Source organism: Pipistrellus kuhlii, unplaced genomic scaffold (assembly GCF_014108245.1).
Source record: "Pipistrellus kuhlii isolate mPipKuh1 unplaced genomic scaffold, mPipKuh1.p scaffold_m20_p_3, whole genome shotgun sequence".
Taxonomy (NCBI): domain Eukaryota; kingdom Metazoa; phylum Chordata; class Mammalia; order Chiroptera; family Vespertilionidae; genus Pipistrellus; species Pipistrellus kuhlii.
Genome location: NW_023425529.1, coordinates 41,739,012 through 41,761,237, shown reverse-complemented (window position 1 = coordinate 41,761,237; position 22,226 = coordinate 41,739,012). Strand labels below are relative to the sequence as shown.

The following is a 22,226-nucleotide window of genomic DNA, read 5'->3' as shown; positions in this document are numbered from 1 at the left end:
ATGGGTGTTGGGCATGAGGCTGAGCCCTAGGCCTAAGGCTGTGTCCTCCATCCTTTAGCAAAAGGCCAAAGATAACCGGGCGGCTCACCGCATCAACAAGGTGCAAAAGGTGAGTGGGGGCCCCACCAGGCTGCACCATTGACGTCTTGTAGCAGGTGGCCTCTGTGATGGTAGGGGGATGTAGGGCCTGTCCACAGCAGCCTGACTGCTCTGTGCCTGGTCTCCTCCGTAGCAGGCTGAGAGCCAGATCAACAAGCAGACCAAGGTGGGCGACATGGCCCGTAAGACTGACCGACCGGCCCTACATCTCCGCATTCCCCCCCAGCCAGGGGCACTGGGCAGTCCGCCCCCCGCTGCGGCCCCCACCATTTTCATTGGCAGCCCCACCACCGCCGCCGGCTTGTCTACCTCTGCGGACGGGTTCCTGAAGCCGCCGGCGGGCACGGTGCCTGGCCCCGACTCGCCCGGTGAGCTCTTCCTCAAGCTCCCACCCCAGGTGCCCGCCCAAGTGCCTTCGCAGGACCCCTTTGGACTGGCCCCTGCTTACGCTCTGGAGCCCCGCTTCCCCACAGCACCATCTACCTATCCTCCCTATCCTAGTCCGACTGGGGCTCCTGTGCAGCCCCCAACGCTGGGCACCTCATCTCGTCCTGGGACTGGCCAGCCAGGGGAATTCCACACTACCCCTCCTGGCACCCCCCGACACCAGCCCTCCACACCTGATCCCTTCCTCAAACCCCGCTGCCCCTCATTGGACAACCTGGCTGTGCCTGAGAGCCCAGGGGTAGGGAGTGGCAAGGCTTCCGAGCCCCTGCTGTCACCCCCGCCTTTTGGGGAGTCTCGGAAAGCTCTGGAGGTGAAGAAGGAAGAGCTTGGGGCATCCTCTCCTAGCTATGGGCCTCCAAACCTGGGCTTTGTTGACTCACCCTCAGGCCCCCACCTGGGCAGCCTGGAGTTAAAGGCACCTGATGTCTTCAAAGCCCCCCTAACCCCTCGGGCATCTCAGGTAGAGCCCCAGAGCCCGGGCTTGGGCCTAAGGCCCCAGGAGCCATCCCCTGCCCAGGCTTTGGCCCCTTCTCCCCCCAGCCACTCAGATATCTTTCGCCCTGGCCCCTACCCTGACCCTTATGCTCAGCCCCCATTGACCCCTCGACCCCAGCCCCCAGCCCCTGAGAGCTGCTGTGCCCTACCCCCTCGATCACTGCCTTCTGACCCTTTCTCCCGAGTGCCCGCTAGTCCCCAGTCCCAATCCAGCTCCCAGTCCCCATTGACACCCCGTCCTTTGTCTGCTGAGGCTTTTTGTCCATCTCCTGTGACCCCTCGCTTCCAATCCCCTGACCCTTATTCCCGCCCACCCTCTCGCCCTCAGTCCCGTGACCCATTTGCCCCATTGCATAAGCCACCCCGACCCCAGCCCCCTGAAGTTGCCTTTAAGTCTGGGCCTCTAGCCCACACTCCACTGGGGGCTGGGGGCTTTCCAGCAGCCCTGCCCTCAGGGCCAGCAGGTGAGCTCCATGCCAAGGTCCCAAGTGGGCAGCCCCCAAATTTCGCCCGATCCCCTGGGACGGGTGCATTTGTGGGCACGCCCTCTCCCATGCGTTTCACTTTCCCACAGGCAGTAGGGGAACCCTCTTCCCTAAAGCCCCCTGTCCCTCAGCCTGGTCTCCCTCCACCCCATGGGATCAACAGCCATTTTGGGCCTGGCCCTACTTTGGGCAAGCCTCAAAGCACAAACTACTCAGTAGCCACGGGGAACTTCCACCCATCGGGTAGTCCTCTGGGACCCAGCAGCGGGTCCACAGGAGAGGGCTATGGGCTGTCCCCGCTACGCCCCCAATCGGTCCTACCACCACCTGCACCCGATGGATCCCTCCCCTACCCGCCCCATGGAGCCTCACAGCGGGCTGGCATCACCTCTCCAGTCGATAAGCGAGAAGACCCAGGAGCTGGAATGGCCGGCTCTTTGGCAGCACCTGAACTTCCAGGTACCCAGGACCCAGGTATCTCCAGCCTCAGCCAGACAGAGCTGGAGAAGCAACGGCAGGTGAGTTGACATCGTGGAGCTGACTCCCCATACCTCCACTGTACCTGTGCCAGCCCTGTGGTTAGAGTACGATAGGCTTACCCTCTCCGTTCTCCGCACAGCGCCAGCGACTGCGAGAGCTGTTGATTCGGCAACAGATCCAGCGCAATACCCTGCGGCAGGAGAAGGAAACAGCGGCGGCAGCTGCAGGAGCAGTGGGGCCTCCAGGGAGCTGGGGTGCTGAGCCCAGCAACCCTGCCTTTGAGCAGCTGAGTCGAGGCCAGACCCCCTTTGTTGGGACCCAGGTAGGTAGGGTGGCAAGGTGTGGTGGGCCCAGGTTACTGAAGGTGGCCCCACCTTCACCTGTCTCTTCTCTCCTAGGATAAGAGTAGCCTTGGGCTGCCCTCAAACAAGCTGGGTGGCCCCATCCTAGGGCCAGGGGCTTTCCCAAGTGATGACCGACTCTCCCGGCCACCTCCACCAGCCACCCCTTCCTCTATGGATGTGAATAGCCGGTGAGGCTCCAGGGTTACTGGGGGCAAATCAAGGGAACAGATTTGACCACCTGTGTGTACTGCCTCTGACTTACCTGTCTCTGTAATTCTTCTCCAGTATCACTCTTCTCCCCTATTCCTTCCCCCTCGCCACATTAATTCTACCCTTCCCTACTGCCCTCGGCCCATGTTTGGTTCTTCTTCATCTTGATGTCTACTTCATCTTACTGACTACTGCATATTCTTCCAGGCAACTGGTGGGAGGCTCCCAAGCCTTCTATCAGCGAGCACCCTATCCTGGGTCCCTGCCCTTACAGCAGCAACAGCAACACCAACACCTCTGGCAGCAGCAGCAGCAAGCAACAGCAGCAAACTCCATGAGACTTGCCATGTCTACTCGCTTTTCATCAACTCCTGGGCCTGAACTTGGCCGCCAAAACCTAGGTTCCCCTATGGCAGGACTTCCCACTCGCCTGCCTGGCCCTGGTGAGCCAGTGCCTGGTCCAGCTGGTCCTGCCCAGTTCATTGAGTTGCGGCACAATGTACAAAAAGGACTAGGACCTGGGGGGCCTCCATTTCCTGGTCAGGGTCCCCCTCAGAGACCCCGTTTTTACCCTGTAAGTGAGGACTCCCACCGATTGGCTCCTGAAGGGCTTCGTGGTCTAACGGTATCAGGCCTTCCCCCACAGAAACCCTCAGCCCCGCTGGCCCCTGAACTGAACAACAGCCTCCATCCAGCACCCAACACCAAGGGTCCCACCCTGACCCCTGGCTTGGAGCTGGTCAGCCGGCCCCCGTCGAGCACTGAGCTTGGCCGCCCCCCTCCTCTGGCCTTGGAAGCTGGGAAATTACCCTGTGAAGACCCTGAGCTGGATGATGACTTTGATGCCCACAAGGCCCTGGAGGATGATGAGGAACTTGCTCACTTGGGCCTGGGTGTGGATGTGGCCAAGGGAGATGATGAGCTGGGCACCCTGGAAAACCTGGAGACCAACGATCCCCACCTAGATGATCTGCTCAATGGAGATGAGTTTGACCTACTGGCCTATACTGACCCTGAGTTGGACACTGGAGACAAGAAGGACATCTTCAATGAGCACCTGAGGCTGGTGGAGTCAGCCAATGAAAAGGCTGAGCGGGAGGCCCTGTTGCGGGGGGTGGAGCCAGGACCCCTGGGCCCTGAGGAACGCCCTCCCCCTGCCGCTGATGCTTCTGAGCCCCGTCTGGCACCAGTGCTCCCTGAGGTGAAGCCCAAGGTAGAGGAGGGTGGGCGCCACCCTTCCCCTTGCCAGTTCACCATCACCAACCCCAAGGTAGAGCCAGCGCCTGCCACCACTTCCCTAGGCCTGGGACTGAAGCCAGGACAGAGTGTGATGGGCAGCCGGGACACACGGATGGGCACAGGGCCCTTTTCCAGCAGTGGGCACACTGGAGCCACAGGAGGACCACCAGCTCACCTGCTGACCCCTAACCCACTGAGTGGCCCAGGAGGATCCTCTCTGCTGGAGAAGTTTGAATTAGAGAGTGGAGCCCTGACCTTGCCCGGTGGACATGCAGCATCTGGGGATGAGTTGGACAAGATGGAGAGTTCTCTGGTCGCCAGTGAGTTACCGCTACTTATTGAAGATCTGCTGGAGCATGAGAAGAAGGAGCTGCAGAAGAAACAGCAGCTCTCAGCACAGCTGCAGCCAGCCCAGCAGCAACAGCAGCATTCTCTACTGTCCACACCAGGCCCTGCCCCGACCATGTCTTTGCCACATGAGGGCTCTTCTTCCACTTTGGCTGGGCCCCAACAACAGCTTGCCCTGGGACTTGGAGGTGCACGACAGCCAGGCTTAGCCCAACCACTGATGCCCACCCAGCCACCAGCTCATGCCCTTCAGCAGCGCTTGGCCCCATCCATGGCCATGGTGTCCAACCAAGGGCATATGATGAGTGGGCAGCATGGGGGGCAGGCAGGCTTGGTGTCCCAGCAGAGTCCACAGCCAGTGCTGGCACAGAAGCCCATGGGAACCATTCCACCCTCCATGTGCATGAAACCCCAACAGCTGGCGATGCAGCAGCAGCTGGCTAACAGCTTCTTCCCGGATACAGGTAACCTCAGCTGGGAGCACTGGTTTAGCTACTCAGGGGTAGTCACTGTCATCAACAAATAGACACTGAGACTACAGACATAAGGTAATTCATAGTTAAGGGAGGTGGGACATAAATCTGAATAAATGTCATACTAGTACTGTAGGCAGAAGCATTGTAGCTTTTAAGAAGAGGGGAATACTGCCTGGCACCTAGCAGGCATTCAGATGTTTGAGAGAGGGAATGGGATGAATACATGAAGCCTGATTAGCAAAGGCTTTGTAGCTGTGGTAAGACCTAAGGATTAGGACTTGGAGAGAAGTGGTGCAAGAGAAAACAATCCAGGTAGATGAAAAGACTTGAGTACAGTTGACCCTGGAACAACAGGAACGATATTGGCAGTAGAGCCAATGGGGTGGGGTATATTTGGAGAATGAGGGAGTGGTTAGGTTGGAGTAGAATTTGTGTAGAGGGAAGCGAGTGGGTACTACCATAGACCTCAAATTGTAATAGCAGTTATTGAGTAATTACTATTTGCAATCAATGTACTGAGTGTTATACATTCATTATCTAATCATCACAACAAAGTCATTAAATAGATACTATTATTATCTTCGATTACAGAAAAGGAAAATGAGGAATGGAGGTTAAGTAACTTGCCCAAGATCACACAACTGACAGAGCTAGAGTTTGAGCTCTGGCCCTCTGATCCTCTTAACTGTGTTACTGCCTCAAAAGACCAGGGGAGGGATTTTGGTTAGTCCTTTAAAAAGTGGGGAGTCGGTGAACATTTACTGAGTAGTGGAGAAATATACAATGTGTATGGTTTTAGAAAGATTGAATTTTTTGGTGGTTGCTTATTTTTCTTTTTCTCTCCAATATTCAGGACAGGCAGGTTAGTGGGATACAGGTGATCCATGTCAGATCTACGGTAGCTCTGGCATCTAGGGCTTTGCCAGATTGGTTCTTGGGCTGCACTAATTGCTCTAAGAACATTACTTTTATTTATATATATATATATATATATATATATATATATATATATATATATATATATATATATATTTATTGATTTCAGAGAAGGAGAGAGAAATAGAAACATCAATGATGAGAGAGAATCATTGGCTACCTCCTGCACACTCCTTACTGGGGATTGAGCCTGCAACCTGGGCATGTGGCCTGATCAGGAATTGAATCGTGATCTCTTGGTTCATAGGTTGATGCTCAACCAATCAGCCATACTGGCCGGGCAAGAACACACTTTTGAATAATGCTTTCTAGATTAAAAAAAAAAAAAAAAAGGACAGTTAACCCTTGAAGAACATGAACTTAGGGGTGCTGACCCCCATGTAGTCAAATCTGTGTATAACTTTTGATTCCCAAAAAAACTTAACCACTAATAGCTTACTGTTGACTAGAAGCCTTACTGATAACATAATTAACACATATTTTGTATGTTTTATGTATTATATATTGTATTCATACAATGAAGTAAGCTAGAGAAAATGTTATTGAGAAAAAGCATGAGGAGAAAATACATTTACAGTATTTAATGAAAAAAATCTGCATATAATTAGAGCCTTCAGTTCAAATCTATGTTGTTCAAAGGTCACCTGTGTTCACATTCTTGTCATATGTGGTCTTCTCATAGCCACATGAGATGGCAGAAAAGGGAGTTGTGATCTCTACCAAATAGTAGAGTAAACTGAGGCTCGGAAAGGTGAAATAACATTGGTATATTGGTTTAACAGATATTTACTGAGTACCTTTTCCTAACACAAACAGGGCCACATGTCCTGTGAATAGTAGAGCTGAGTCATCTAGGCTGCCTGGCTCCTAGTCCATTGGTCTTTCCATCATGTAATGCCATTGTTTTGCTTGGCTTGATAGAAGTTAAAGTGTTGGGAGCAATAGCAGACATAGAATGGAGCATTGACACAAATGCCCAGCTCCCTTGGTTCTTCCCTCTCCAGACCTGGACAAATTTGCTGCAGAAGATATCATTGATCCCATTGCAAAGGCCAAGATGGTAGCATTGAAAGGCATCAAGAAGGTGATGGCTCAGGGTAGCATTGGAGTGGCACCTGGTATGAACAGGTAAGACTTGGGTGGCAGTTGGACCTTTTCTTTCCCAGTCCTTCCCCTCTCCTTCCTGATCTCCTTCCCTACTTGTTTCTCCTCTTTGCTTTTCATATTTCCCCATTACTAACACATCCTCTTTGCTTTGCTGAACTCTAGGCAGCAAGTGTCCTTGCTAGCCCAGAGGCTCTCAGGGGGGACTGGCAGTGATCTGCAGAACCACGTAGCAGCTGGGAGTGGCCAGGTAAGTGATCAGGTGGGAGTAGGAATTTGTGTCTCATGCTGTTGGGTCACCCTTCTTAGGGACTGGTATGGAAATATGACCCTTTAGCAGTGTCTCTCATTGCAGGAGAGGAATGCTGGTGACCCCTCCCAGGCTCGTCCCAATCCGCCTACTTTTGCCCAGGGAGTGATCAGTGAGTATGGGAATGGGGAGGAGCCTAAAAGAAAATGGCCTGAGGCATTTGAGGGAAGAGGAATTGGGATGACCATTCTATGGGTCCTGACACCAGCTTTCTTTTTCAGATGAGGCTGACCAGCGGCAGTATGAAGAGTGGCTGTTCCATACCCAACAGCTCCTACAGATGCAGCTGAAGGTACTAGAGGAACAGATTGGTGTGCACCGCAAATCCCGGAAGGCTCTGTGTGCCAAACAGCGTACTGCCAAAAAGGCTGGCCGGGAGTTCCCAGAGGCTGATGCTGAGAAGCTCAAGTTGGTTACGGAGCAGCAGAGCAAGATCCAGAAACAGTTGGATCAGGTGGGGAAATCAGGCTTCAGCTTAGCAACCAGGAACTGGGAAGAGGGTTGGCATGGTGGGCAGGCTTGAGGCTGACATCCCCAACCTTCCCATTAGGTCCGGAAGCAACAGAAGGAGCACACAAATCTCATGGCAGAATATCGGAATAAGCAGCAGCAGCAGCAGCAACAACAGCAGCAGCAGCAGCAGCAGCAACAGCAGCAGCAACAACACTCAGCGGTGCTGGCCCTTAGCCCTTCCCAGAGTCCTCGGCTACTCACCAAGCTCCCTGGTCAGCTGCTCCCTGGCCATGCGCTACAGCCACCACAGGGACCCCCTGGTGGGCAAGCTGCTGGACTTCGTCTGCCCCCAGGGGGCATGGCACTACCTGGACAGCCTGGTGGCCCCTTCCTCAACACAACCTTGGCCCAACAACAACAACAACAACAACATTCTGGCGGGGCTGGAGCCCTGGCTGGCCCCTCAGGGGGCTTTTTTCCTGGCAATCTTGCTCTTCGAGGCTTGGGACCTGATTCGAGGCTTTTGCAGGAAAGGCAGCTACAGCTACAGCAGCAACGCATGCAGCTTGCCCAGAAATTGCAACAGCAGCAGCAGCAGCAGCAGCACCTCCTAGGGCAGGTGGCAATCCAGCAGCAACAGCAGCAGGGACCTGGGATACAGGCAAACCAGGCTCATGGTCCCAAGCCCCAAGGGCTTCTGCCTTCCAGCGGCCATCAGGGTCTCTTGGTCCAGCAGCTGTCCCCTCAACCACCTCAGGGGCCCCAGGGCATGCTGGGCCCTGCCCAGGTGGCAGTGATGCAGCAGCAGCAACCACACCCTGGAGCTTTGGGCCCTCAGGGTCCTCACAGACAGGTGCTTCTGACGCAGTCCCGGGTGCCAAGTTCGCCTCAGCTGGCACCGCAAAGTCAGGGCCTTATGGGACATCGACTTGTCACAGCCCAGCAGCAGCAGCAACAGCAGCACCAACAGCAAGGACCCATGGCAGGGCTTTCTCATCTTCAGCAGGGTCTGATGCCACATAGTGGGCAGCCCAAGCTTAGCACTCAGCCAATGGCCTCCTTACAGCAACAGCAGCTACAGCAGCAGCAGCAACAGCAGCTACAGCTACAGCAGCAGCAGCAGCTACAGCAGCTACAACAACAACAGCAGCTACAACAGCAACAGCAGCTTCAACAGCAGCAGCAGCTTCAACAGCAGCAGCAGCTTCAACAGCAGCAGCAGCAGCTACAACAGCAGCAGCTTCAACAGCAGCAGCAGCTACAACAGCAGCAGCAGCTTCAGCAGCAGCAACAGCTACAACAGCAGCAGCAGCTTCAACAGCAGCAGCAGCAGCTTCAACAGCAGCAGCAGCTTCAACAGCAGCAGCAACAGCTACAACAGCAGCAGCAGCTACAACAGCAACAGCAGCAGCTACAACAGCAACAGCAGCTTCAGCAGCAGCAACAGCAGCTTCAGCAGCAGCAACAGCAGCAGATAGGCCTCTTAAACCAGAGTCGAACTTTACTGTCTCCTCAGCAACAGCAGCAGCAAGTGACTCTTGGTCCTGGAATGCCAGCCAAGCCTCTGCAACAACACTTTTCTAGCTCCGGAGCCTTGGGCCCAACCCTCCTCTTAACGGGCAAGGAACAAAGCATTGCAGAGACCACTCTTCCTCCAGAGGCTACTGAGGGGCCCTCCACACATCAGGGAGGTGTAGCAATGGGGACTGTACCTGAGGCAGTGCCCACTGAACCAGGGGAAGTAAAGCCCTCACTCTCTGGGGACTCCCAGCTCCTGCTTGTCCAACCCCAGGCCCAGCCTCAGCCCAACTCTGTGCCACTGCAGCCACCTCTGAGGCTCCAAGGACAGCAGCAGCAGCAAGTTAACTTGCTCCACACAGCAGGTGTGGGCAGCCATGGGCAATCAAACAGTGGATCATCTTCAGAGGCCTCTTCTGTGCCACACCTGCTGGCCCAATCCTCTGTTTCCTTAGGGGAGCAGCCTGGGCCCATAACTCAGAACCTTCTGGGCTCCCAACAGCACCATGGACTAGAGCGGCCCTTGCAAAATAATGCAGGGCCACAGTCTGCCAAACCAGGATCTGTTCCCCAGTCTGGGCAGGGCCTGCCTGGGGCTGGAGTCATGCCTACAGTGGGTCAGTTTCGAGCACAGCTCCAAGGAGTTTTGGCCAAAAACCCACAGTTGCGGCACTTGAGCCCTCAGCAGCAGCAGCAGCTGCAGACACTCCTCATGCAGCGGCAGCTACAGCAGAGTCAGTCCATACGCCAGGCCCCACCCTATCAGGAACCTGGGACCCAGCCCTCTCCCCTCCAGGGTCTCCTAGGCCGCCAGCCCCAACTTGGGGGCTTCCCTGGATCCCAGACTGGACCTATCCAGGAGCTAGGGGCAGGGCTTCGACCTCAGGGCCCACCCCGGCTCCCTGCCCCACAAGGAGCCTTATCAACTGGACCAGTCCTTGGTCCTGTTCATCCCACACCTCCACCATCTAGCCCACAAGAGCCAAAGAGACCTTCACAATTACCATCCCCTAGTTCCCAGCTCCCCTCTGAGGCCCAGCTCCCTCCCACACAGCCAGGGACTCCCAAACCCCAAGGGCTGCCCTTGGAGTTACCTCCTGGGAAGATCTCACCTGCTGCTGCCCAGCTTGCAGATACCTTATTTGGCAAGGGGCTGGGACCTTGGGATCCCCCAGACAACCCAGCAGAAGCCCAGAAGCCGGAACAGAGCAGCCTGGTACCTGGGCATCCAGAGCAGGTGAATGGGCAGGCGGTGCCCGAACCATCCTATCTCAGCATCAAGCAGGAGCCTCGGGAAGAGCCATGTGCCCTGGGAACACAGGTGGTGAAGAGGGAGGCAAATGGGGAGCCAATAGGGACACCAGGTACCGGCAACCACCTCCTGCTGGCAGGCCCCCGCTCAGAGGCCGGGCATCTGCTCTTGCAGAAGCTTCTACGTGCAAAGAATGTGCAACTCAGCACTGGGCGGGGGCCCGAGGGGCTGCGAACAGAGATCAACGGGCACATTGACAGCAAGTTGGCTGGGCTGGAGCAGAAACTACAGGGTACCCCCAGCAATAAGGAGGTGAGTACTCCAGGTAGAGTGGGGCCTGGAACGTGGGGCAGAGTGAGCAGGTCTTGGTCAAACAAGAGGTGAGGGCTCTGAGGAAGACAGCCACCTTCACTGTGGGTTTATCCGGCTTAGGATACAGCAGCCAGGAAACCTTTGACACCGAAGCCCAAGCGGGTACAGAAGGCAAGCGACAGGCTGGTGAGCTCCCGAAAGAAGCTGCGGAAGGAGGACGGGGTCAGGGCCAGCGAGGCCTTGCTGAAACAGCTAAAACAGGTGACTTCCAGGAGCCAGCCCCCTGGTCCCAACTCAGGATAAGGGGGCACCCTGGCCCCCAGCTATGCAGTGGCAGAGATGTACGTGCTGCAGGTTTCCAACCTTGTCATCTTGCCCCTCCTAGGAGCTGTCCCTGCTGCCCCTAACGGAGCCTACCATCACCGCCAATTTTAGCCTCTTTGCTCCCTTTGGCAGTACCTGCCCAATCAGTGGGCAGTGCCAGCTGAGGGGGACCTTTGGAAGTGGGGCACTGCCCACTGGCCCTGACTACTATTCCCAGCTGCTTACCAAGGTTAGAAAATGACAATGCCTTTTGGGGATGATGCGGTTTTTGGGGAGGTGGAGGTGGGAGTGCGATACTTGAGGAAGTTGCTGATATAGTGTGGGGCCAGGAGATTATGTCAGTCTCCCCCTGCCATCTTGCACACAACACCCCACCCCACCCCCAGAATAACCTGAGTAACCCGCCGACACCACCCTCGTCGCTGCCCCCCACCCCACCCCCATCGGTGCAGCAGAAGATGGTGAATGGCGTCACTCCATCTGAAGAGCTGGGGGAGCACCCCAAGGATGCTGCCTCTGCCCGGGATACTGAAGGAACATTGAGGGGTAAGTCAAGAGTAGAGTGGGCCTCTCCTCTAGAAGGATTTGGTGGCTGGTGTCCAAGCCAGTTTGTGTACCCTGTCAAACAGTTTGACATAGATGTATGTTTCACTGAGTGCACACAACCAGTACTTGAGCTAGAAAGGACCTCTTCAGGACTGGTTTGTTGGAGACAAGGATGGGCATCGGGAGTCTCGAACCAATCAGTGAGGGAAGTGGATGACAGAGTGTTAAAGAAACTTCTGTTTATAATGAACAGACAGCCTTGGTGGGTATAAACTATTGTCAGAGCTGGTTGTGATTCCTGGTTCCTGCTTTCTTTTAGCCATATTACTATAACCTAGTAACTTGATTGACTTGTATGAGCCTGAGTCTCCTCACTATAAAATAGATATTATAATACTTAATGGAGTGTTAAACTGATATAAATAAAAAGTGTACCTGACACATTGGAAATGCTCAAAATATAGTTTGTCTGCTCCAAGCTGGTAGATGGGTAGACAGTGGTCATGATAGCTAAGCTAGATGTTGTACTAGTTAGGCCTGAATTGTGGTGGAGAAAGCACCATCAGCTCTAGCCACCCTAGGTCTGACTTTTCTTTTCCCTACCTACCCCTCAGATACTTCAGAGGTGAAGAGTCTAGATCTGCTGGCCGCCTTGCCTACACCCCCTCACAATCAGACTGAGGATGTCAGGTGGGGATTGTGCCAGAAATGGGGGTGAGGAATGGAGTTAGGGATCTGGTTGTCTCATTTTCCCTTTGGCCAATAGTAGATTTTAAGTAAGGCTGTGATATCTACTAATCTCTAGATCTGGGAGTGGGGGTCTGCAGAGCTGTAGCAATAAATGTCTACTTTTGCCCACAGGATGGAGAGTGATGAGGACAGTGATTCTCCTGACAGCATTGTGCCAGCTTCATCCCCCGAGAGCATCCTGGGGGAGGAGGCACCTCGTTTCCCTCAGCTGGGCTCAGGCCAGTGGGAGCAGGAAGACCGGGCTCTTTCCCCTGTCATCCCCATCATTCCTCGGGCCAGCATTCCAGGTAGGGGCTGCCCTGAACATAGGCCAGGCCGGGCTGGGCTGGGGTGTCGGAACTGGGGCAGAGGGACAGCTGAGGCTAACACAGATTCCTCTTTCCCATTTAGTCTTCCCAGATACCAAACCTTACGGGGCTCTAGACCTGGAGGTCCCTGGAAAGCTGCCTGCCACAACTTGGGAAAAGGGCAAAGGAAGTGAGGTGTCGGTCATGCTGACAGTCTCTGCTGCTGCAGCCAAGGTGTGTCCTAGAGGCCTTAGAGGCCTAACGGGTGCTGATCAGAGGGCAGTCCCTGAGGCTTGTCTGGGTAAATTCGGTCCTTTAAAGCTATGTACGGTGAAAGCCTAGGCTAGTGGCTGTAGGATTAGAGGAAATGAAGCATGAGAGGTTCCTGCCTTCTGGGAGTTCACAGCCCTGTGGTAAAGATACACTCAACAAATACCGTATTTTCCCGCGTATAAGACGACCCCCCTAATTTTGCAGTTAAAACATAGGTTTAGGCCTATATTCACTGTATAAGACTACCCCCCACTTCAAAGAAAAAACTTACTTTGCCGTCAAGATCTGCAGGTAATTTTTGTGCAATTTTGGTCTTTTGCCCCCGATTTTCGGTTGACTTCTTTTCGTTTCAAAAGTCGTCTTATATGCCAGAAAATACGGGGTAAAGCGAGTGTTTATAATGTGACATATGATAAAAGCAGCACCTCACTATATTTCATGAAACGTTTTTTTTTGTGTGTTTTTTTTTTAAATATATTTTATTGATATTTTACAGAGAGGAAGGGAGAGAGATAGAGAGCTAGAAACGTCGATGAGAGAGAAACATCGACCAGCTGCCTCTTGCACACCTCCTACCGGGGATGTGCCCGCAACCAAGGTACATGCCCTTGACCGGAATCGAACCTGGGACCTTTCAGTCCGCAGACTGACGCTCTACCACTGAGCCAAACCAGTTTCGGCCGGTTTTTTGTTTTTTAATGTTCACAGGGTTTTGTTGTCAACCAAACAGGAATCCTTACTATAAGACTCCTCAGCTTCTCTAATTTGCTAATTATCATTAATCTCCCAAGTTATGGATATAATGTATATCATTTCCTAAACTTAGTTGACACAGGCCCCTTTGTGGAGCTCCTGCTAATGCCCACAGCAGTTTGGGAAAGGCCACCGTAAAACAAATATGTGAAAGAGTTAGATGGCACAGGGGTGGACTGACCAGCCGTTTGTGGGGCTGTGTTCTAGGTGTCATTGTTCCCACCGAGCTGGTGGTAGTGCTCACTGTTCACAACCTGCTGACAAGGCTCTCCCTTCCCCTCCCTGCTCTGACAGAACCTGAATGGTGTGATGGTGGCAGTGGCAGAGCTGTTAAGCATGAAGATCCCCAACTCCTATGAGGTGCTGTTCCCCGAGAGCCCTGCCCGGGCAGGCATTGAGCCTAAGAAGGGGGAAGCTGAGGGCCCTGGTGAGTGTGGCAGGAAAACACCTGGGCACCTAAGGGGAATGATTCTGGTGGGAGGCTCTGACCCCCTCCTTCCTGCAGGTGGGAAAGAAAAAGGTCTGGGAGGCAAGAGCCCAGAAGCTGGCCCTGACTGGCTGAAGCAATTTGATGCCATGTTGCCTGGCTATACTCTCAAGAGCCAGCTAGACATCTTGAGCCTCCTGAAACAGGTGGGTCTGGGTGAGGACAGAGATAGCAGAGAGGGTATACCACTTTTGGGAGAGGGGGATCTGGGTGGGAGAAGGGAGAGGGCTAGTTAAGTGAGGAGCTGGCACTAACCATACAGGATTCGTGCCCCCTCCCATAGGAGAGCCCTATCCCAGAGCCACCCACCCAACACAGCTACACCTACAATGTCTCCAATCTGGACGTTCGACAGCTCTCTGCCCCACCTCCTGAAGAACCCTCCCCACCCCCATCCCCCTTGGCACCCTCTCCTGCCAGCCCCCCTGCTGAACCCCTAGTCGAGCTCCCAGCTGAACCCTCAGTTGAGCCACCTGTCCCATCGCCTCTGCCCCTGGCCTCCTCCCCTGAGTCCACCCGGCCCAAGCCCCGAGCCCGGCCCCCTGATGAAGGTGAAGATTGCCGGCCCCCTCGGCTCAAGAAGTGGAAAGGGGTGCGCTGGAAGCGTCTGCGGCTGCTCCTGACCATCCAGAAGGGCAGTGGGCAGCAGGAGGATGAGCGGGAAGTGGCAGAGTTTATGGAACAACTTGGCACAGCCCTGCGACCTGACAAGGTGCCTCGAGACATGCGGCGCTGCTGCTTCTGTCACGAGGAGGGTGATGGGGCCACCGATGGGCCTGCCCGTTTGCTGAACCTGGACCTGGACCTGTGGGTGCACCTCAACTGTGCCCTGTGGTCCACAGAGGTCTATGAGACCCAGGGTGGGGCGCTGATGAATGTGGAAGTGGCCCTCCACCGAGGACTGCTAACCAAGTGCTCCTTGTGCCAGCGCACCGGTGCCACCAGCAGCTGCAATCGCATGCGTTGTCCCAACGTCTACCATTTTGCCTGCGCCATCCGCGCCAAGTGCATGTTCTTCAAGGACAAGACCATGCTGTGTCCAATGCATAAGATCAAAGGGCCCTGTGAGCAAGAGCTGAGCTCTTTTGCTGTCTTCCGGCGGGTCTACATTGAGCGGGATGAGGTGAAGCAAATCGCTAGCATCATCCAGCGGGGAGAGCGGCTGCACATGTTTCGGGTAGGGGGCCTTGTGTTCCATGCCATTGGACAGCTGCTCCCTCATCAGATGGCCGACTTCCACAGTGCCACTGCCCTTTATCCCGTTGGCTACGAAGCCACACGCATCTACTGGAGCCTTCGCACCAACAACCGCCGCTGCTGCTACCGCTGCTCTATTGGTGAGAACAACGGTCGGCCGGAGTTCATAATCAAAGTCATGGAGCAGGGCCTGGAGGACCTGGTCTTCACTGACGCCTCTCCCCAGGGTGAGCAGTGGGCTCTGGAAATGGTAATGTGGAGTTGGGCAAGTTTCTCCTGGAGTCATCTTTACAATGTGGAAAAGGGATCTGCAGGGTCCTTGTGAGTGATCTTCCGCACTCTACACCCTCTATTGTGCATAGGTGGAGGTCTCTCGAAAATCCCCAGAGAAAGTGTTTTAGCCTCTCTTACTCACCTTAAATTCCTTTGTAATTGAAGATGTTTTGCTTGTCTAACTTCATTCTGGCTTCTTTTCCTATCCTCAGTGGAACAAAAGAATACAGTTCTGAGACCTTACCATCTGGCTTACCCAACCTGATCCTAACCATGAGTTCCCTTTGGTTGCTTTTCTCTGGACAAAATTCTTTTGATCTTAGTTTTAGTGTTATGATAAAAATAACAATAAGAGCAGTTACCTTTTAGTGAACATGTACTATGTGCCACAAACTAAGCTAAGTGATTTATACAGGTTATTTTGTTCACACAACCTTCTGAGGTAAGTACTGTTATTATGCCCAGGTTTCCAAGAAACAATCTTAGACTTAAGTATTTGGATTAAGGTCCAATGGCTAGTACTAGAACCTGAACTCATCTTCCCAGTGCCAAAGCATGCCTGTGGTTCTGACTCTCGGCAAGTCCTGTGACCTGTGCTGGGTCTCCTGGACCTTGGATTCGTGTTTCTGGGTCACAAGGCACTCTAATGCCCTCTGAGTGGGAAGTGTGGCTTGTTGAAGGAGAGTGGCACTGGGAGGCCATGAGTGGGTCCTGAAGAACCACACAGCCCTGTGACAGGGAAGTAGCTCCAGATCAAGTTTAGGGTCAGGTTCACTGAGCAGAAGTTCCTTCTGAGGAACTTCACCAGATGGTGAGGGTTGCTCTCTTTCCTTGCCTCTTAGCTGTGTGGAATCGCATCATTGAGCCTGTGGCTGCCATGAGAAAAGAGGCCGACATGCTGAGGCTCTTCCCTGAGTACCTGAAAGGCGAGGAACTCTTTGGGCTGACGGTGCATGCTGTGTTGCGCATAGCTGAATCAGTAAGAAAGGGCCGGAGCTGGGGGAGAGGAGGGCACTGAGAACTTTGGTCCTGCCCCAAAAGTGCTCAGGCTAAGGTGAGCATGACCTGTGCCCACAGCTGCCTGGAGTGGAGAGCTGTCAAAACTATTTATTCCGCTATGGACGCCACCCCCTAATGGAGCTACCACTCATGATCAACCCCACTGGTTGTGCCCGATCAGAGCCTAAAATCCTCACACACTACAAACGGTGAGCTTGTGGGGCTGGGGCCAAAGGATATGAGTGTGGGAGTTGGTAGGCACCCTCTGGCCAATTGAGGGTTTGGGGTTACAGGTTACAGTTCCCCTTGGAGAGAATGGGGGTTCACTCTAGGCCTCCTGGTTAGAGGTTATGTAGTTATCAGTACGGTATCCCTTCCCACCTTCCCCCAACCTGTTCAGGTGTCCTGGGTTAACCTGGGGTCTAGGGCAGACTTATCTTGGGCATCCTGGGAATGAATGGCTGTTGGGGAGGTACTGGGCAGGCAGGGGTCCAGTCATCTCCTTCCTCTCCTGTTTTGCTCCCAGGGGACCTGTGATCCTCCCAAACTTCAGGTGTCCCATGAGTGCTAGGGTCACCTTCCCTTCCCTAGGCTGACTTGGTTTCAAAAGTAAATAATTAGAAATATAATAGAAAAATAATCAAACCTTAAATTTGTATAGCACTTTATACTTTTTTTTTCAAAGCGTTTTCACATCCATTATCTCATTTGATCCTCACAACAACCTTATGAGGTAGGTAGGGCAGGTGGTATGACCCCCATTTCACAGCTGAGGAAACTGAGACCCAGAAAAGTTAAGTGACTAGACAAAGGTCACAGCTGGGACCAGAACATTACATGTTGACTTGTGCTTTCCTGTTCCTTCTGTGTTCCTCAGTAGCCTGACCTTGGTCACTGGGTAGAGGGAGGCAGAACTCACGGTAGCAGGGCTTTTGTGAAGGCCTTCGGTTACTCCTCAAGCTGTCGTAGAGTGTCTGACTCTACCCCAGTCAGCCCTCATCCTTGAAGCCCTATAACAGTGGTTTTCAAACTGTGTGTGTTCCAGAAAGTCTTGGAACACACAAACTAAGCGGGTAGAACTTGGCCCTCCCCGTGTATAACTCCCCCTTCAAATTCAACCAGAAGAATTTCATTTTCATCTAGTTTATGTATTGGAGTTCCAATAACATTTCATTAAGAAGAAAGAAAAAAAATATTCCTACTAAAGAAAGAAGAGAAAAAATGTTTGAAAACCACTGCTCTGGGATGGGGAAGAATTTGGCTGGTGCCCTAGGGTGGTGAGAAGGTATCCTTCAGGCAGCAGTCATTCCCCTGCACTGAGCCGTCTGCACAGAGCCCAATGTTACATTAGAAAAGGGGACAGTCCAAAGAAAGGAAAGGATGCCCCTTTCGGCTATGAATTCAGAGCCACTTTTAATTCAAACCCAGTCCAATGTGGTAAACACAGGCCCCATTTCCAGGGCTTCCAGTAGGAGCAGGCAGTAGGACTCAGATGTTTGAGCAAACCATGAACTTAAATTACAGGCCTGGGCTGCTTGGGGAATTCCTCCAGAAGAGCACGGCCTTAAGCACAGTTTGGCAGGAGGGTGGTAGAAGGCAAGGAGATGGGAGAGTGGGCTCAGTGTAGGGGAATTGGTGCCTCCCTTCACTCCACTCCCCACCCCCATCTCTGTGCCACCCAGGGTGTTGGAAGGGTCCCCATAGCTAGTTAATTTCCTCATCAAAACCAAGACCCATATGCCTCCACTCTGTTCCCAAGGCAGCACATGCCCCTCACTGGCATGCTGCACATCCCAGGGAGGAGGCAGGTGGTGTGTGCTTGGTGTGAGGGAGAGCTGTCTTGTTATGCACTGTATTGCCTCCCAGGCCCCACACCCTGAACAGCACCAGCATGTCCAAGGCATATCAGAGCACCTTCACAGGCGAGACTAACACCCCGTACAGCAAGCAGTTTGTGCACTCCAAGTCATCTCAATATCGGCGGCTGCGCACTGAGTGGAAGAACAATGTGTATCTGGCTCGCTCCCGCATCCAGGGCCTGGGGCTTTACGCAGCCAAGGACCTAGAAAAGCACACAATGGTCATTGAGTACATTGGCACCATCATTCGCAACGAGGTGGCCAACCGGCGGGAAAAAATCTATGAGGAGCAGGTATGGGCTGATGGAGGGGCCATTGTGGTGCATGGTCCACACTCAGCCAAGGAACAAGGAGCAGTATGGGGGTCAGGTGGAAAGCTGGGAGGAGGAGGTGAGAGGTGGGAGAAAGGAAAAAGAAGAAATGAAGCTCACTGCCTGAGCTTGCTACCCGATCCCACTATCACACCATGGCCATTCTCTGATACTCTTGACCCTTCTGCAACTTTTTCCTTTCTAGAATCGAGGCATCTACATGTTCCGGATAAATAATGAACATGTGATTGATGCCACGTTGACCGGAGGCCCTGCCAGGTGAGAGGAATTAGGAAGGAGGGATTTAGGGATCTCTGACTCTAATACACTGGGGTTGGGCCAATAAGGAACCAAAACCATCCCAAGTTAATCATGTGGCATCCCTGACTCTGTCCCACTGCCTAGGTACATTAACCATTCCTGTGCCCCTAACTGTGTGGCGGAAGTTGTGACATTTGACAAAGAGGATAAAATCATCATCATCTCCAGCCGGCGAATCCCCAAAGGAGAGGAGGTAAGAGGAAGCATCATGAGTGAGTGACAAAGCAGCTCTCTCTTCTCTGTTATTCCCCAGAGCCAAGTTCCAAGGCCACTGCCCTCAGAGCAGATCATCTCTGCCCTCCCCAGTTCCTCTGAGGGGCTGGTACTGATTCTGCCCTCTTTTCTTAACAGCTGACCTATGACTATCAGTTTGACTTTGAGGACGATCAGCACAAGATCCCCTGCCACTGTGGAGCCTGGAATTGTCGGAAATGGATGAATTAAAAAGCTTTGAGGCTACCAGGCAGGGGAGTCCCTCCACCCCCAACCTCTTCCCTGAAAGGGATGAGAGGGAAGAGAGGTAGCGGCCAGAGCCAGGACCCAGGGCTGGGGCTGCCGGCTGACCGGAGCCCCTGGAGCAGGAGGCTGGGGCAGAGGGCCCTAGGCCAAGCCCACCCTGGGCACCAGGGATAACCCTCTTCCCTGCCATCGGCCCCCAGGCTTGCATCTCTGCCCCAGCTCCAGGAGGAGCCAGACAGAAGCAGCCATTGGGCATCTCAGGTTTGAGGGGGATATGGGCCGGGAACTACCCAGAAGCATCTGGGAGGCAGCAGGGAGCGGGGAGGAGGACGTGTGGCCGGGCCTCACAGCCCTGCTGCTCCCACTGACCTCTTCGGCCCAACTCAAGGCTGCAAAGAGACTTGACTAAGCTTGACAATCCCAAAGGCCGGGTCTCACACCTGGCCCTGCCTGCCGGGTCCTGCCCCCCCCCCTCACCCCCATCCCCTTCCCTCTCAATCTGTCTCTGTCTCCCTCGTATCCTCTGTGTTTCTCTCTATGGGTTTTGTTTCCTTGTTTTCCACTCTGACAAATGCAACATGAATGGGAAAGAGGCGCCCAGCTGCCCAGAAGGGCAAGCCAGGCAAGCCGGGCAAGGAGACCCCACACCCACACCTACCTCATTTAAGTGTTGGATTTTTTGCTGTTTTGAAATGTGAGACCCTCTCCAAGCCCCCTACTGCCCCAACTCTCTCCCCCACCTCACTGCCCTCTTCTGAGTGGGTGGAAGGGGGGTAGGAGGAGGAAGAAAACAACAACAACAAAAAATCCATCTTTGTTTTTAATTCTGGGCATGGGATGGCGGCTGAGGCTAATGATGATGAAGATGGGGGATGACTGGCCCTTAGTTGCTCTAGGACTTCCTTCTCCATCTGGACATGGGGGTAGGAGGGATGTGCTAAACCTAGGTCCAGGATATTTCCCTCCTGTTTTCCCAACCCCATCATGAGCCCATTTGCCCTCCAGCCCCTGGATGGGGTGGGTGGGTGATGGAGGTGAGGGCTATCCCTGAGTGGCATGCCCATACCCAGTGAGGCGGGGTGTGGCCCAGAGCTCCCACTTTCCCTCAGTCACCAAACTGCTGCTGGTCTGGTGGGAAGAGGTGGTGATGTGGGGGTGGGGAGCTTAGTGTCAGCGCGGGGAGGGTGGGGGGTATTTATCTATTTATACATGGGATTGTACATAGTCTTGTGGGGCATGGGGGAGCCGGCTGGAGGTGAGAACCCTCCCCTCTCCCCCCACCCTCGGGGAGAGCAAATGTAAAACTACTAATTTTTGTGCTTTATATATTCTATATAAATATATCTATTTTCTTTTTACAAAACCAGTTTATAAATGGTAGGGGGGTGTGGGGCGGATACATGGAGCTCCCCTTGTGGGGGGGCCCCCTCCATTACCCAACCTACCGCCCTTTTCCTCACCCCCTCCTCCCCACCCCCTGGCTGTGACTGCTGTAAGATGGGGGTATAGAGGCTGGGCAATTCCCACCCCCTATTGTATAGTTGGACTATTATAACGCACAAAAGTGAGCTGGCCCCAGGGGGAGCCAGAGGGTGATGGGTTCCCTGCCTCCCTTTCCTTCCCCTTTCTGCCCAAGCTTGTGCTGCAGTTGAACCTCTTCCTGGGGTAGGGGTAGATCAGGGGGTGGGTGAAGCCCCACACCCCTGTGTGGTAGGGAGCCATGGGGATGAAGATGAAGCTTATGTGCAGTTCTCTCCTAGGGGCTGTGGGCAAAGGGCATTTTGTAATTAATATTTTCAAGAATCAAATGTATGGAGTGTAGGGATGGGCTTGGTGGTTGGTGGTGGATGGGTGGGCCTGCTGGAAGGGGAGCACAGTCGCTGTTGTGATTTTAGGTTTGTTTTTGTTTGTTTTTGAATCGGGGATTGTGGATTGATGGGGGTAGGGAGATTTTTTTTTTTTTAAGCTGCTTCCTCAACTGTTTCAAGCTGCAAATGTTTAAGAGAATAACATCCCTCCACCCTCACAGAAACCACTGTAATTAAATCAGACAGTGGGGAGACTGGGCTGCTGCTCCCAAAGCCATCGGATGTCCCTTTTCCAAGAGCAAAAGGTCTAGGCTACAGGGATGGGGAGATTGGCTCTTGTGAGTCAGGCTCTGGTTGGGGCCTGGGCCCTGGGATTGGGAAAAGGGGATGGGGCAGACTTTGTAAGCATATGCTAGGTATCCGATAGTCCTGTAGAATTTAGTAAAGAAACCTTATACAGTTTTTAATTTTTATATAAACTAACTCAGACCCAAGTTACAAGGTTGGAATTTTGGTTGTTGGTGTTTTTTTTTTGTTTTGTTTTTTTAAGTACCCCGCCTGTATAATTGCATCAGAATTCCCTCCTCCTCCCTCCCCCGTGTTTGTATTTTGGGTTGGTTTACACTTGCACATATTCAATTTTCAGTTTTTCCCCTTTACAGTCTTCTCCCCTCACCTCCAGGACCCTCCCCCTTTTAAAAAAAAATAAATCGCTGACAAGTGTGAATCCCGTGAAGACTTTATTTTGTGTTGTGTGTATCCTGTACAGCAAGGTTGGTCTTTCGTAACAGCGGATGAAATGATTCCCTTTTAAAGTGCCCGCCCTCCACCCCCAGCGCCCCTGTCCTTGGCATGTTTTGTATCAGCGATCATTCTGAACTGTACATAATTTATGTTGCAAGAGGCAAAGGGCAAGTTTTGGATTTTGCTTCTTCCAAGTTTGTTTTTAAACGACAAATAAAAAGAGAACATTTTAAATACAAGTGGCTCCGTCCTGTCACCCTCGCCGTCAGCCGACAGGACCCAGGGGAGGGCGCCTACCAGGCCCGGCCGCGCCGGAAAGCGAGCTCC

General features: G+C 53.4%; 1 protein-coding gene across 2 annotated transcripts in view; it reads left to right on the top strand.

Annotated features, from left to right (window-relative positions):
• KMT2D (lysine methyltransferase 2D) overlaps positions 1-22,135 on the top strand; it is a 40,088-nt gene extending 17,953 nt beyond the window's left edge. For both annotated transcript variants that reach the window (XM_045587940.1, XM_045587941.1), the window contains 25 exons: positions 59-109; positions 233-2,044; positions 2,146-2,328; positions 2,405-2,538; positions 2,768-4,611; positions 6,564-6,687; positions 6,829-6,913; positions 7,019-7,085; positions 7,195-7,427; positions 7,524-10,508; positions 10,629-10,769; positions 10,894-11,061; positions 11,219-11,378; positions 11,993-12,068; positions 12,240-12,415; positions 12,519-12,649; positions 13,736-13,868; positions 13,947-14,074; positions 14,212-15,352; positions 16,241-16,377; positions 16,476-16,606; positions 18,264-18,549; positions 18,773-18,846; positions 18,973-19,081; positions 19,240-22,135. In XM_045587940.1, coding sequence (XP_045443896.1) covers positions 59-109; positions 233-2,044; positions 2,146-2,328; positions 2,405-2,538; positions 2,768-4,611; positions 6,564-6,687; positions 6,829-6,913; positions 7,019-7,085; positions 7,195-7,427; positions 7,524-10,508; positions 10,629-10,769; positions 10,894-11,061; positions 11,219-11,378; positions 11,993-12,068; positions 12,240-12,415; positions 12,519-12,649; positions 13,736-13,868; positions 13,947-14,074; positions 14,212-15,352; positions 16,241-16,377; positions 16,476-16,606; positions 18,264-18,549; positions 18,773-18,846; positions 18,973-19,081; positions 19,240-19,332 — 10,602 coding nt within the window. In that variant the 3' untranslated portion in view covers positions 19,333-22,135. The remainder of the gene's footprint in view (positions 1-58; positions 110-232; positions 2,045-2,145; positions 2,329-2,404; positions 2,539-2,767; positions 4,612-6,563; positions 6,688-6,828; positions 6,914-7,018; positions 7,086-7,194; positions 7,428-7,523; positions 10,509-10,628; positions 10,770-10,893; positions 11,062-11,218; positions 11,379-11,992; positions 12,069-12,239; positions 12,416-12,518; positions 12,650-13,735; positions 13,869-13,946; positions 14,075-14,211; positions 15,353-16,240; positions 16,378-16,475; positions 16,607-18,263; positions 18,550-18,772; positions 18,847-18,972; positions 19,082-19,239) is intronic.
• The last annotated feature ends 91 nt before the right edge of the window (positions 22,136-22,226 follow it).